Source organism: Triturus cristatus, chromosome 9 (assembly GCF_964204655.1).
Source record: "Triturus cristatus chromosome 9, aTriCri1.1, whole genome shotgun sequence".
Lineage (NCBI taxonomy): Eukaryota > Metazoa > Chordata > Amphibia > Caudata > Salamandridae > Triturus > Triturus cristatus.
The window spans coordinates 167,977,453-167,992,853 of record NC_140592.1 but is presented as its reverse complement, the minus strand read 5'-3'; the positions used below and the strand labels follow the sequence as shown (position 1 = coordinate 167,992,853).

General features: G+C 43.6%; 1 protein-coding gene across 1 annotated transcript in view; it reads left to right on the top strand.

Moving 5' to 3' along the window:
* The window catches only part of DNAH12 (dynein axonemal heavy chain 12), a 1,449,067-nt gene that overhangs the window by 1,212,385 nt on the left and 221,281 nt on the right, over positions 1 to 15,401 (top strand). The window contains exons 65-66 of the mRNA XM_085624669.1: positions 2,484 to 2,737; positions 5,418 to 5,558. Coding sequence (XP_085480795.1) covers positions 2,484 to 2,737; positions 5,418 to 5,558 — 395 coding nt within the window. The remainder of the gene's footprint in view (positions 1 to 2,483; positions 2,738 to 5,417; positions 5,559 to 15,401) is intronic.

Below are 15,401 nucleotides of genomic sequence, written 5' to 3'. Positions count from 1 at the left end.
GAATTCATTCTCTCTCCCGCCAGATGTGGTGGATGTTATTTTATCGGCCAGGCGACACTCCACCAAATCCATATACTCCTATAGATGGTCTAAATTCGTACTCTGGTGTGGAGAGAGATCAATTGATCCCTTGAAGGCTCGTTTGTCTAATATTTTGCAGTTTGCCCTTTCTCTTGCTCAGCAAGGCTTTGCTGTGGCCACAGTTAAAGGATATTTATCGGCTTTGTCAGATTTCCTATGCCTGCCGGATCAGCCGTCATTGTTTAAATCACCTATTGTACTTAGGTTTCTCAAGGGTCTCACAAATAAATTTCCTCCTACTCCTTTTATTGTACCTCAATGGGATTTAAACCTTGTGTTGACTTATCTTATGGGTTCTCCCTTCGAGCCCTTACATAAGTGTCCCTTGAGATTGTTGTCATTTAAGACAGTTTTCCTCGTTGCAATTACCTCGGCAAGGAGGGTAAGTGAGCTTCAAGCTCTTAGTTCAAAACCCCCATTCTTGACTGTGCATGCTGATCGAATGGTGCTCCGGACCAGGGCTGCGTTTTTGCCTAAGGTGGTGACTCCCTTCCATCTGGGGCAGTCCATTACCCTTCCTACCTTTTATCCTCCCCCTCACCCTTCCAAGGAGGAGGAGAGACTTCACCGCTTGGACCCAAAGAGGGCGGTGAGCTTTTACCTGGACAGGACAAAAGACTACAGGATTGATGACCAGCTCTTTGTGGGTTTTGCTGGCTGCAGAAAGGGTCGTGCGGTGCACAAGCGCACCCTTTCAAGATGGATTGTGCTTTGCATCAAGATCTGCTACTCCCTAGCTGGTAAGGAGCCTCCGGAGGGGTTGAGGGCTCATTCTACCAGGGCAAAGTCTTCTACATCTGCCTTATCTAGGGGTGTTCCTGTGGGGGACATTTGTAGGGCGGCAACTTGGGCCTCCCTTCACACCTTTGCAAAGCATTATTGTTTGGACACCGAGGTGAGGAGGGATGGACATTTTGCTCGTTCCGTCCTTCAGGATTTTCTGGTATAGGGGGATGGACACCCTCCTCCGGGAGTGAGGACTGCTGTGGAATCTATTCACAAGGTGAGGAATCCACTGGCAGATGTATTCATCAGAAGAACAAGTTACTTACCTTCGGTAACGCTTTTTCTGGTGGATACAGTATCTGCATGTGGATTCCTCACTGACCCACCCGCCTCCCCGTTGTCCATCCTTCTATACCTAAGGTTCTGTTAATAATATTTTAGTCTACTATTCTGATGGTATTTCAAAGTGTATATGTTACTGTCAAAGGCATTGTGTGTTCTTCTTTGGCCTTTCTATTCATTCTCCACACTATGTGTGTTGATTTGCATATTGTGTACTGTGTATACTGTGTATATATTGCTGTCAGTCCGTCCGTGTGCCTCGAAGGCACGGAAAAAAGGGGCGGAACTGACGTCATCACGCCGAGGAGGTCTTCTTATGGAGCCGGTTACGTCAGCGGAGTCGCGAGCGGTGCCGTGCCTCTGTGACGTCGTCTTCGACCTCATCGGCGTGGACTGCTACAAAAGTTTCCGAATGTTGCTGGCGCAGGGGATATTCACAAGGTGAGGAATCCACAGGCAGATACTGTATCCACCAGAAAAAGCGTTACCGAAGGTAAGTAACTTGTTCTTAAGACATGCTATTTGTCGAAATAAAGCCTATCAAATCGAATCGGGAAGTGGAACAGATTATGCTCCAAATTTCATGTTTGAAATGCCATAGAGTGACTATTGATTTTTATCTGGAAAATATTGATCTCTATGGACCTTTTTTTCTCAGACCTTTAAATTCTATTTTAACTGGTGCTAGATCATGTCCAACTTTAAGAGGGGTGGGGGGAAGAGAGTTAGCTCCCATTTATATTAAATAATTTTGTGAGGCCCTGCAAAACTAATGTCATATAAGCTTAGTCAGCTCAGAAAATGTATGGAAAACTGTGTTTTTTCACAGTTTAAAACAGTGGATCAAAAGAGTGTGTATGCACATTTACCAGCAGATGTTCCACCAGGGATAGGAACAATAAGCCAACATTTAAGCTTATGTTGATATTTCTGAAGTCTTCAGCCTAAGAAACAATTACATTAAATGGCATGTTATTTCTTTAATGAAAAATAAACAGAAGGCTGAACTTCAGAATATCTATACCAAAAATATTGTGTGACATAATATTGCTGTCTAAATATTATTTACTAAATTTGATCTCCAGTTGGGCTAGATTTTCGGTTATAAACTACAATGGGGCAGTATTTTAATTACAAATATTTAGGACACTATATTTTCTTCAAACAATATAAAGACTATGATATTCTGGTACCACAGCATAGCATAGGACCATTCTAAAAAATCTTTTCTTTCTGAAATCAACTCCCTGTACTAAGTAACAGTTTGAGTATTTCATTTGTCGTTTGGGATAGGCTCCCCAATGAGAATAACGTTGTCATTTATACCCTGCAAGGTCTGCTTAAGTTTGCCAATGACAAACAAATGACTGGAGATAAATTTCAGGCCATCTCGTTGGGTCAGGGACAAGGACCTATTGCTACAAAAATGATCAAAGAGGCGATGTCTGGAGGAACCTGGGTGTGTCTACAAAACTGCCATCTTGCTGTATCCTGGATGCCAACACTTGAGAAAATTTGTGAAGACTTCGACCCAGAGTTGTGCCACGCTGACTTTAGATTGTGGCTGACAAGTTATCCATCACCAAAGGTTAATCAAATTCAGCTCCTAATCAATTGCATATTTTGTTATTGATTCTTTGTTTGTCAAAACTAATTTGAATAGACAATGTAGACGTTGAAATTATGTATCCTATATTTGTATGGTACTGGTTAAAACTGGAGGTGTCAAGTATTGTTTATGCTTTGTTCTATTTTATTGCATTGATATACATAGTCTACCGTTCACCAAAGCCTCAACCTTTTGGGTCTCTGAGAGACTCATGTCCAGAGTAGGTGTTTTGTTTTATTCCTGGAAGGGCTCCCTAGATGGGTCATGTCTTTCAACCTCCACTAAGACTGTGTGAGTGTCATTAATATGTTTTAGCTCAGAGTCTACATGCTTGCCAATGTTTTTCACTCATCAGTTAAAAGATGAAGGTACTTATTTAGAGTTTGGTGGAACAGAAGTAACACAATAAAACAGCATTCCTCTTGACCCCCCCCCCTCCAAACCTGAGATTTACCCCCTATATGTTGAATTATGGAAACCACTGAGTATCCACCACCGAAGCCTCTGCTGACTTCATCAACATTAATCAAAGTATTTAGAGAGGGATGACCATCATTCATTTTCCCTGCCTTTGTCCATCATGGGTTGGGTAAATGATTTATGGGCCTCGCACACAGCTCCCTGAATATTGGGGCTATTGCTTTTTTCCCCCAAGAAACAAACTCCCACTTTAAGTTTACTCACAACCAACTTTTTTGAAATCTTCAGAAACTCTTTGTGGGTTTTGCCATTTATCAGAATAAAATATTATTTCCCTTCTACCCACATAGTTCTTGTAAAACAACAAACTATGGGCTGGTGTGCCATATGGTCGGCAATCGCGACCCAGCTTTTTGAGACAAGTATCTAATTTTGTGAACCAACCTATGTAGCAATAGGTCAGATCGCAAAATGAGGAATCGGAGTAGGTTGAGAAACAACCTGCCTAATTATATTCCTTAGGCAGGTTGCAAATTGCGGCTCCATCCGATAGGCAACCTTTGCAGGGAAGATGACCCGCAAGGGACAGCAGACCACCATCCCTGTGAAAGTATTTGAAAATTCTAAACGTTTGTTTAATACAGCCTGAGTGTTGTTTTAAAGGAAACGGGCTGCTTAAAACAATGTTTTTCCATATTGAATAACTCCAGTGAGAGCAGGTAGAGGTCCTCTGTACAACTTTTATTTACTCCATCTGAAACTACCTCCATGATTCCCAATGGAAGGGGTCCAAAGCACCCCTCTTCCTCTTTGAGAATCAGTTGCCACTCCAATTTGGGAGCTAGTATCTGGTCCATGGTTTGCAACCAGAATTATGGTTGCAAGCCATTGATACATAGCTTACTGATTCACAGTTTCGAAGAGAAGCCATAAATACGCCTGTTCCAAATTGCAAATCCGTAACCATTTCTAAACCCATTTACTGATTTAGAAAAACATTTCTGAATCGCTAAATATATTTAGTCATTAGAAAAATCATTTTACCTTTTGCAAACCCTGTGGTTCAGAGAATCGGAAGATTTGCCACACGGGGAAAGCGTTATACATCTGGCCCAAAATGTGGTACATCCCACATCCCTCCAGCTAAGATAACTGAGTGCTGCTCAGAAGGAGCACTTATGAAACATCTCACATGCTACAGTTCACACACTCTAATGTTGCGCCATTCCTCTGACAGTGCATTCTGTCTGTTCTGATGGTGCCATGGACGGATTAACTCACTGTGTTTGACCCATCTTCAAAGGTTCTAATCCCAATTGATCTACTCCGTCTTTAATCCTGCTAAAATTGGTGCCATTAAGTTGGGTAATAACAAACACAACTGCAATTCAGCTCCAAGATGCCCAGGGGTGAACTTTTGTTTTACAATTACATTTTATGCTATTATAGCATATTTAGTTAATTTTATTCACAAATATTTTTTACGTTTGTTAACTCATAATTCCATTATTTTAACACATGCTCAGTAAGTGCAGGAAATCTCCTAACACGTGATTATTAGTTCATAATAACATGATTTCATGATGACTAAGCTAGTGGAAACGGAAAAAAGGCAAAACTTCCTTTTTTGCATTGATCATGCTGTGCTTTAAGGCGACTTGGGATCGAAAATTGTCTGATGGACCATAATAATACAACAGTATTGAAAGTAGGTAGTGCGCAATTTGTAAAAATAAAAAAAATAAAAATAACAATAATAGGTGCTATGGCCCTTCATCAGGAGCCACTGCAGCTTGCACCACCCATTGCCCATGCTAGTGCTACCAATGACAGCACCAACACAGTTGCAAACTATCACTCTGCTTCAAGTGCGACAATTCAAACTATTGCAGGACTGCAACGCTATAAGGATGGCTTGAGAGGCGGGTATTAATCATGTTTAATGTACATTGAATTAATGACCAACTGTTGTGTTCATCTCTAAATTAGACAAACAGTGTCACCATGTGGTAGGCTTTCATAAGTGCCTGTGCTGACTATTTATTGCCGTTCAATGCCCCAGAAACCACCAGCTCAAATTAAGCACTGAAAGTAGGGTGCTTAGTGTGGGATTCAGGTTAAAAAAGGGAAATAGGTCAGCACGCTACTGAATGAATTAATTGTTTTGTGATAATAAAACAAATTGTGAAGAAACAATATAATGCTTCTTTCTAAATTATCTTGTCAATATTTCATCTAGTTTCCAGTTACTATTCTGCAGAATGGAGTGAAGATGACCAATGAACCACCCACAGGTCTGAGACTAAACTTGCTTCAGTCCTACATCAGCGACCCCATCTCTGACATGAGCTTCTTCGAGGGATGCCCAGGAAAGGAGCCGGTAAGCTTTGTTCTGTTATGGAGTAGACGAAATTGTTGTGTATTTTATCTCATGCACTGTGTCATTTAATTTTTATTTGAACATGAAGGGTGTAGATCTGTTTTCTGAGGCTGATGCTTTGTTGTAGGTAGTCACCTAGCAATTTTGGAGCTCAACTATGAAGTCCTGTGCCTCGAATTCACTGGTTGTATGTTGAAAGGCCATTTGGCCAAGTACTTACCTGAAACTTGTTGGAATTAAGTGACAAAGCTAATGTGGATTGCTATAGATTCACCTGTTTTGCAGATTCTCAGCCCATTAAAGCAAGCTCCACTGAGTTACGTGTGGAGGGCTATGAAACAATTTGACTAGGAGATTTCTGAAGAGCATTGGAAAAACTAGCCATGTCTCCGTGATGTCAGCTTTACCAAAAGCCACTACTCTTTCAAAGCACGTGGTGTTACCCCAGAACCTAAACCATAGCTCTATGTTTCTACAGTATCAAATGCTGGAAGCTTGGGACAATTTTCCTTAGTCTACATTAGAAGATAATTAAATTCAGTTTTACAGAATTCCTTTGAGTAGTTATTTAGAGATCTTTGCAATTAAATATGTATCATACGCCACACTTGTGTCATGACTGTATGGAGCCACTCTTTTAGGAGTATTCACAAAAGTAAAGTTCACTTGTGAGTAATATACATGTGTAAGTTTACTCTTATACCTTGAGTAACTTTACTACTTTCGCTCAGCAGCGGCCCGTGCAGGTAAGAGCGGTGGGGTGGTGGGGCCGGGTGGATGGGATTTCTACAGACAACGAAAAGGGGAAAATAATTATTTATTTAATTTAATTTTCCCTCATGGTCGCCTGTCAAATCCCCCCTCAACCCGGCCCCCGCCACACTACTCTTACCTGCACGGGCCGCTCCTGCTTTCTCTATTCACAAAACCAATTGCAGCTGTTACTCAAAAATTTAGACTTACACATCTCCACCCCTGGAAAAGGGATAGAATTTATATTACTTTATTTAGGAATTTATTTTTCAATTTACACTTCAGAAAAACAAATGTAATTTAACATATTTAAATTAATTAAAGATTGTATTCAAACGTAAGTTAATAGTGCTGTAGCCTTTTTTTCTTTTGCTCTTATTTAAAAATAAATGTATGAACTTTATTTACAATATTATTTAACATAAAATATGTTTACTAACTTACAGGTTTAATAAACTCTTCTTTAGTTTTCACAATACTTTACCACATAGAGATCTCCGTGCTGATTTGTAGTTTCAGTTAATTTTATTATTATGTGCACAGTTAACTAAAATCTTTGCACAAAGTGCTGATATTAAACGTTTTTACATAAGAAAATATCTAAAAATAGCTACAGAGCACTTGAAGGTTTGTGGTTGAGCCTAACTAGGTATTTTGTAAGCCTGCAGCTAAATTGTATGTCCATCCCATTGCACCCCACACACAGAGAATACTCATTTTACTCACCAGTCCACCAACTTCACACCAGGATCGATAGGTTTATATGCTCCCACACCATTGCCACGCAAATATACCACTCCACTTATCTAGCTAAGACCTTCTCGGACCATAACTCCCTAGAGATCACACTATCATGGGGCAGAGTCCCCACTCCAGTTCCTACTTGGAGACTTTGGCCCCAGCTCCTAAAAGATAATCTGTTCCATACCACGCTATCCACCACCATCACAAATTACTTCCCTGAAAATTGGAACACAGCCTCCTCCCATCTTGTAGAAGGGATGCGCTAAAAGTGATGGTGCGAGGTTCCGCAGTTGGGTCCATAGTAGGGGCTAGACAAGAAGTACATGACAGCCTTATTAGTATAGAGGGTCAATTGACAGACCTAGAACAAGTAGCAGTGACAGACCCAGACAAACGGGAATACCTACGAGAAGCTCGTATCAGACATGCCGAGACCCTAGAGACTCTCCGTGTTATTGACCACCAGGCCTGCACACAATGGAAGCACGCTGAAGCCGACAAATCGGGCACATTGCTAGCCCGGATATTGCGAGACAACTCGGAAACACCTGTCATCACCTGCATACAAACCCCAACCAAAGGCTTAGTACACACACAACTCGAAATTAACGAAGCATTCTGCACTTACCTCAGTAACCTATATGCTGCACCGACACACACCACTGACACACTAATGACGATTTCCTCAATATCCTGACATTCCCCAGTATTACAGCAGCTGCGCAGCAAGGTGTCTCAGGCCCCATTACCCAGCACGAAATACGAGCCGCAATAAAAGGCCTTAACCGGAACAAAGTCCCAGGTCTCGATGGCCTACCCACAGAATTTTATGAAACTTACTCGGATAGCCTCATACCAAAGCTGGAGGAACTTTATAAGATGGCCCTGACCTCCGGACACCTACCACACTTCACTATGCAAGCCCTAGTCGTCTCCCTCCCCAAACCGGGACGAGATGGTACGGATCTATCTAACTATAGGCCCTTGTCCTTGTTAGCGACCAAATATAAGATTCTTAGCAAAGCCCTCGCTAATCGACTACTCCCCGTCTTAAATACGCTCATACATAAAGACCAGTGTGGGTTTCTCCCGGCGCGCAGTACCTCCCTAAACACCAGACGCCTGGTATGTATGGGGATGCCGGATGCTTGGCACTAGACCTGCGACAGGCCTTCGGTTCCATAACATGGAATTATATGTATGCGGCCCTACAACGCTTTGGGCTCCCTCCAGAGTACCTACAATGGGTACGACTGCTCCATTCTAATCCCACCGCCAGAGCACGCACTGGGAACCATATCTCACGTGAATATACCATACACAGGGACACAAGACAGGGATGCCCCCTCTCATCCCTATTGTTTGTTCTTGCGCTGGAGCTGTTAGCAATAGCCCTGAGACAATCAGCCGAACAGCTGGGAATCCCAATAGCTAGTACCGTGCATTTAATTTCCATCTATGCTGATGACATCCTTATTTATCTGCGCGACCTGACAGCTGGGGCGGCACCCCTCCCTACCATATTCTCCACTTTTAAGCGTATTTCGGGCCTCACCATCAATGAGGGGAAATCTAATGCCTTCTACTTTCAAGCAGGGCTCCGCCCTGATGTGCACCAATTCGGCACATATAATCTGCCTGTTGCACATGATACTTTCAAATACTTGGGTGTCCACATATACCGGTCACCGACTGATCAATTCGACGGTAACCTTATGAGGGCAATCACATCTATACGTTTGAGTATCGCTTTGCGGACATCCTTACCTCTATCAGCAATGGGACGAATTGCCATCTCTAAGATGGTGATGCTTCCCCGCCTCCTCTACTTCTTTGTAAATCTACCCCTGATAGTTCCACAGTCCACCCTCCTCACGGAGCTTATCTGGGGGAAGGATTGGCGTAGGGTCAGCCTAAGAAATTACAACTAGAGCCCCATAAGGGCAGACTGGGAGTCCCTGACTTCCGAGCGTATTACTACACAAGCCAGCTCCAATGGCTATCATTCTGGACGGCAGGCAGAAACCTGCAGGAAATAGGCTACGAAATCCGTCACCTTGACCGTGGAGCCCCACACAACTTACTCCTTCCCAAGATAAAAATTCCTCCGGACAGGGCCCCACTGCTTAAAACTGCACTTCAATGCTGGAAGAGGGCGTTGCGCTACACCTCGACAATATACCCCTCCTAGGACTACCAACCCCCGGGGGCAAACTCACAAGGACCCATCTACAAGATTGGGAAGAGGCCGGGGTGGAAGAGATCGGATCGTTTGTTGGCGATGGTACCCTACTAAACCACAACACTTTCGTGCAGAGTACTGGTGCACCAGACCGCCTGTACTTATTGCACGCAGCGATAGCTCATTACATTAAGACGACATGGGCGCCCCAACGTGCGGAACCCCCACAACACAAGCTAGTGCGCATGCTTTATTATATGGGAGAGGGTGGCCATCTAGTTAAATGGTTATACACTGGCATTCAGGCGCAAGCCTCTAGTGCACTCACTGCCCTTTGCACAAAATGGGCAGAAGCTGCGGACTTGGAAATTACTGACAAAACCTGGGCGAGTATCTTGGAACACCCTAAGCGAGTTTCTCACAATGCCAAACTTAAATTTATACAAACCATGATACTCCATCGGTCATACTTAACCCCAAAGAGAATCCAGCGCATTTTTCCGGAGGCCCAACACTGCTGCCCACGATGAAAAACAGGTGAGACGGGGTTTCTACACATGATCTGGGCCTGCCCTCACCTTATTGATTATTGGGGAAAGGTCCGGGCTACACTCGGGGAGATCACACACCTCACAATCCAAGATAACACTCTGGAGTGCTTACTGGGACTCCGCAGGCGCACTAGTGCCTTGAAGGTCCAGCTATGCTTTTTAGACCTCGCCCTAGTATTGGCTATCAGGGTGATCACCATGAGATGGAAATCGCCCAGATGCCTCCCATTAACCGCGTGGCAGAACGACATGCTCAGACGGGGCGGCGCTGAAAGTGCAGCCATTCGACGGGAGGAGGCGAGAGGGCTGCGAAAACATCCCATCTCTATGGACTGGGACATTATGCTGGAGGACTTTAGGCAGAAAGACCTCCTACCTACACACCTCAACCCCATTCCATAATCCACCCAGCAGCCCCTATAGGTACAAGGCAGCGGATGCCATACCAACCCTATTAGCTCTCCACTGGCACGTCAGCAGGGTTAATAGACATTACTGATGCGTAACTATAATTGGTTGTGAATTATCCAGGGAAGGGCAGACCAGGAGGGAGGGTGGGGGAGAGAAATAGGGTTTACATTACTGGAATTGTTTTAAAATTGTGAAATGTACTTATATCTAGAGTTATTGCGGCTTATCGTTTGACATACATTACTTGTATTATACTCGTACTGACTACATTGAGTTATATTGGCATAGGAACCTTGTTGGTTAGTCTGTACTAAGAAGGATGCATGGCCGTTATGATGTATTACTTAATTAAGTTTGTTTTTAAAAAAAACTGTATGTCCATCCCATTAAAACAGGCTAAGATTTCTGGCCTACAGCGGCGAAGGCCTCACTGGTTCCAGACTGGTCACAGAATGCTTTGGCGGTCTTCCATGGTGGCTGTGCAGATACAGATCTGGTGGACCAAAGTATTGGGAGCATTTCCACATAGGCGACACAGCCCTGTCATGTTTTCTCACTTCCATGGGGGTTAGGTGTGAATGTCAAAGTAGGCAGTCCATTCAATAGTTAAGGAAAGCTGCTTTGAGCTGTGCTTTGATGGCTATGCCCAGGTATGGCTGGGGTGATAATTTGGTGTGAGACGCCAGTGTAAGCCAAGCATGCTGTCTTTTAGTGAATAACTCTTTGTCTAGAAGTAGTCTGCTAGCTTTGACATGCTTATTGACCGTTGTCTTAATTTGATGGTAACTTACAAAGGACTCCCATTTTTCTGTTGGACTCAGTACTGCCCGGGAGCTTTTGACGTAGGTTCTTGCTGGACAGTGGGCCCTTTCATTCAGTTTGTTCCAAAGGAGCGAACATAGGGCCTCATTTTTATGGCGGTCGGACCGCACACTGACAGGCTGTCGGTGGCGGTCCGACTGCCAACAGCCCTTCTGTCCAACTGCCAGATCACAATCCCGGCGGTCGGACCCACATCGGTCAGAGGGAAGACCAATTCCTCTGCCAGGATCAGTGATCCCAATGGAGTGGCGGTCAGAATTGTATCCCCAAATGGTGGCGGTGCAGAGGCAGGCACCTCTGTCGGGATTACGATATCTCTTTCCAATAGCCTTTTCATGTCGGGAAGACTGACATGAAAAGGCTGTTGGGAATGGAATTTGGGGTTCCCAAATAGGGCCCCCGTCTATCATGGGCCCCTGTGAAGTAGCCCTAGGGACGCATGTAGTGCCCCCAGTCACCTCCATGCACTGTGTGCCATGCATGACATGGTGCATGGCATACAGTGCATGGAGGTGCTCCATGACACAACGTCTTGTGATGTGGCCTTTTTCCTTGGCTGCAGCACAAGCCGCCGGGGTATGGAGCACTTTCCAACCCCCAGCATGGTGATCATATCATAATGTGGCGGTCGGACTGCCTCATGCATGTCGGGCGGTCTCCTGACCATGGCAACAGTGGTCTGACCACCCGCTATCAAAATGGGGCCCATAGTGTCACTGTGCTAGCCTCATTTAGCTTGTAGCAAAATGTAAAGAAAGCACCCTCCCTTGCAATTGATTCTATGACTAGGCTAAATTCAAGGCATAGCCGGGCGAGTGACGTATGTGCTGGCAAGCAAAACACCGATCTAAAGAGCATGGTGATGACTTTGTATACCTGTGGGAAAGTATAGGAAAATGCCCCATCTCCTCAAGCAACTTCTTAGAGATCTGTTGGAAGCTGAGCCTTCTACGATCAAGACCTTCCTCAGTAAGTACTGGGTTCCTTAGACAATCCAGTGTCTTCAGTGTTTACAGTGGGAATGGATGCTTCTCTCAAGGGCAAAGCGTATTCCTCTCACGTGGGCAAGGATGAAAAAAGTCTTGAATCCTATGGGGAAAAAGATCTTCTAGTCGGTTTCTTACTGAGACAGACCAATGCCAATGCTGCAATGGTGAGCCTTTGAATATACTTGCTACAGGAGGCTGACGGATACATCTTGCTCAGGTATGCCCACGAGAAGTATATTTTTATGCTTACCTGAGTTTTTAAGGCAGCAGAACTGCTCCTCTCCAGGGACTGCATCGCCTCTGCTGCAATTGACATTCCATTTGATAAAACATTCTCCATCCTTGTACCAATGATATCCTCCAACAGTACCAGACAGTAATGGTTGCAGCCAAATTGCTGAGCGCTATCCAGGTAGTAATGCCGAGACTACAGCATTGCTGAGGCTTTTCTGTCTTTTAAGACCAGAGCCTCCTTTCACCACAAACCTCTACGGGCCACCTGCTCTTCTTTATGATTATCTCTTCAGCCCAAGAAGAGACCCTCATGGGACAGAACAAGGCCACTGCAAGTCAGACCCATTTTTCTTTTATTGTGCCATCCTTCTTGTTGCCAACTCAAGAAGCCATTCCACTCCAGTAAACGTTTTCCCGTTGCTGCAATCAATGGATCCAACTTAACACCAATGCATGGACCCCCTAGGTGTTAAGAAAGGACTCTGTTGTGTAGCCTCCCCTGCCCATCACCATCCAGGCCACCTCTCCATGCAGGAGATCAAGATTGTCTTCATTTTAGAAAGTATCTAGGCAGTTCTTCCGCATACATGGGCAAGGATAATACAACACCACTTCCTTTACGGAACGAGGCTTAATTATTCCAACTTATTTGTGATCTCTGGGTCTGAACCAGTTCCATTCCCTGCAGAGGTTGAAGATGCTGACTTTGACAAAGGTCCTTCATTGTATACAGAACAATGACTGGCTATGTCATGTACACCTGAAGGATGCTTACTTTCACAAACCCACCCTGCTGTAACACAGGCATTTCTTGTGATTATGAGTGGGAACCTAAGACCACCAGTTGGGACATTACCCTTTGCTCTCAGTACATCACTGTGAGCCTATATTAAGCTCCTGCCCTGGTGCCTGCTGCAAATGTCCAGTGCACCCACTTCTGGACAATTGTCTCATCACAACATGTGCTAGCAACACAGTAGAGTATGGCCTCTTCCGACTGTCTGGAATCAGTTTGATTTTGATTTTTCTGTGAACAATACAATATCTTTTGTTTTCCCTCAAAGAGATACAGTATATAGGGGTAATATGTAAAGTCCTTCTGTCCTCCAGAGAATGTCTTGACCATTAGCCAAACCATAGACCACTTCCTCAACAATGAGGGCATTTAAAACTGGTGGTTCCAGATGTGACTCGGGCCACAATTATCTTGCATAGGGGTGGACCGCAAGGCAAGTTCCACACACGTTCATTGTATCTCCACTAGATGGAGCACTGAAATAAATTACTGGACAGTTACTCCAAGCCTTTTTCACTTCATGCAACCCTGATTCCACCCTTTACCAAGGCAAGGCCTTCAGTACAAATAGAAATATCTCTCTGTAACCATATTTTGGATCGAAACCCACACAAATTCTATTACACCCTTTCTATGAATCGTGTTCTATTATCAGTGAACTAAGTGAGGGTCTGCTAATCTCTTTTATCCCAGAATAATTAACATGTCCCCACCCCATGGCTTCTATAATGCCCTTGCTATTTTAATTTGAAATTAAGTTTCACCAATTACTACTGTGACAATTATTTTTTCATCTGTGTTTTCCTATGCTCGATTTCTTGTTTTTCTCGATTTGGAGATTACTTCTAATACATAATGTTAAGACTGAATAATGTGTTTTTATCTTTTTGTGCAATGCACCAAAGGCTAAGGTAGCCCAAGTGTGTTGCAAGCAAGAGTGACACTGTAGGTATCTGTGTTCCCTCCAAGAGAATACATTTTCTTGGGGAAATACAGGACTTGAGTCATGGTTTGGCATTCCTTCCTTCAGACCATGTCCTGGCCACTAGTCAGACCATAGATCACTTCATCAATTCTAGGCATCCTGCATAAAGTGTATTCAGTAACAAACATCTGAACCATTCCCTGGTGGAGCACTGAAATCAGTTGTTGATCAGTCAGCATAATCCTTTTAATTCACCATATTTAAATTAAATAAAGATTTAATTCAAAAGTCAGCATTTTTTTCTTTTGCTCTTAATTTAAAATAAATATGTAAAATTAATTGACAATATTAGTTAACATAAAATATTCTTACTTTCAAGTTTAATCAACAGTTTTTTAGTTTTACCACATGAAGATCTCCCTGCCGAGTATCCCTATAGTAAAGTATAGGTAAATGCCCCATCTCCTCAAGTAAGTTCATGCAAACCCTGGTTCTTACCAGGAGATTTTGAGAACATGCTTCTAACCTGACAGAGCTACGCACTCTTCAGCAACTCACGGCCATAATTGACTCTTCAAAGTATTGGTATAAGGCTCACTAAGAGTATTTATATATCAATGCATTGTTGCAGAGATTAAATTTGTCTCTCCAAATTAATGTTGTTAAGTGTTATTGTATCTTCCTAGTACAAAAGCCTTGGCTTCAATAGTGTTGATGATGCACAAGGACAACACTACTTCTTCTATTTCAAGAAACATGAAAACATTCATTATCCATAATTATGCCTGGTGTCAGTGGCGCTGTTGGAGGGAGAGATCTGTCAAGGCAAGTTTCTACTGGTCTCTCACATTGCGAGAGTCAGCACCCCCAGGACAGACAGCTACTGACACTACTCTTCTCACAAGGCTCTTCTCACAAGGTGGAGATTCACCAGGAATACCATGACTTCAAATTCTCGTCATGAAGAAGTCATACTAATCATTCTTATTCACCAGTACTTCAGGGGATCTTAGTTCGCATCCCAGGCCCTAAGAAAGATTTTAGTCATTGGTAACTGAGCTTATTGACATTCATGTATAATCGGTGAAACATTTCGTCTTGTTGGGAGGATCTCTCTAACACTGAGGTAGAGCAATTTATTTGAGAGAGACTTCTAGCTGCAGGTTCCTTACCTTTTAATTTCAAAGGCCCAAGTCTGGATCTGGAAACTTTTGCGTGAGCAGTACCCCTGTGTGCTGTAGGGTGCCTCCTTCTGGCTCTGCGTGACATCGCCAGCATCGTTGGTGTCAGTTGTGAAGTCGTGGTCACCTATATAGGCACCGCCCAGTCAGTTCTTTTCTTTCTGCGCCAGTTAGCGCTAATTCAGAAAAGAGCTACCTCTCTGTCTGTTTTTGGCATGCTTTTTTCGACATTTTTTCTTGTGTGATGAGGGATGA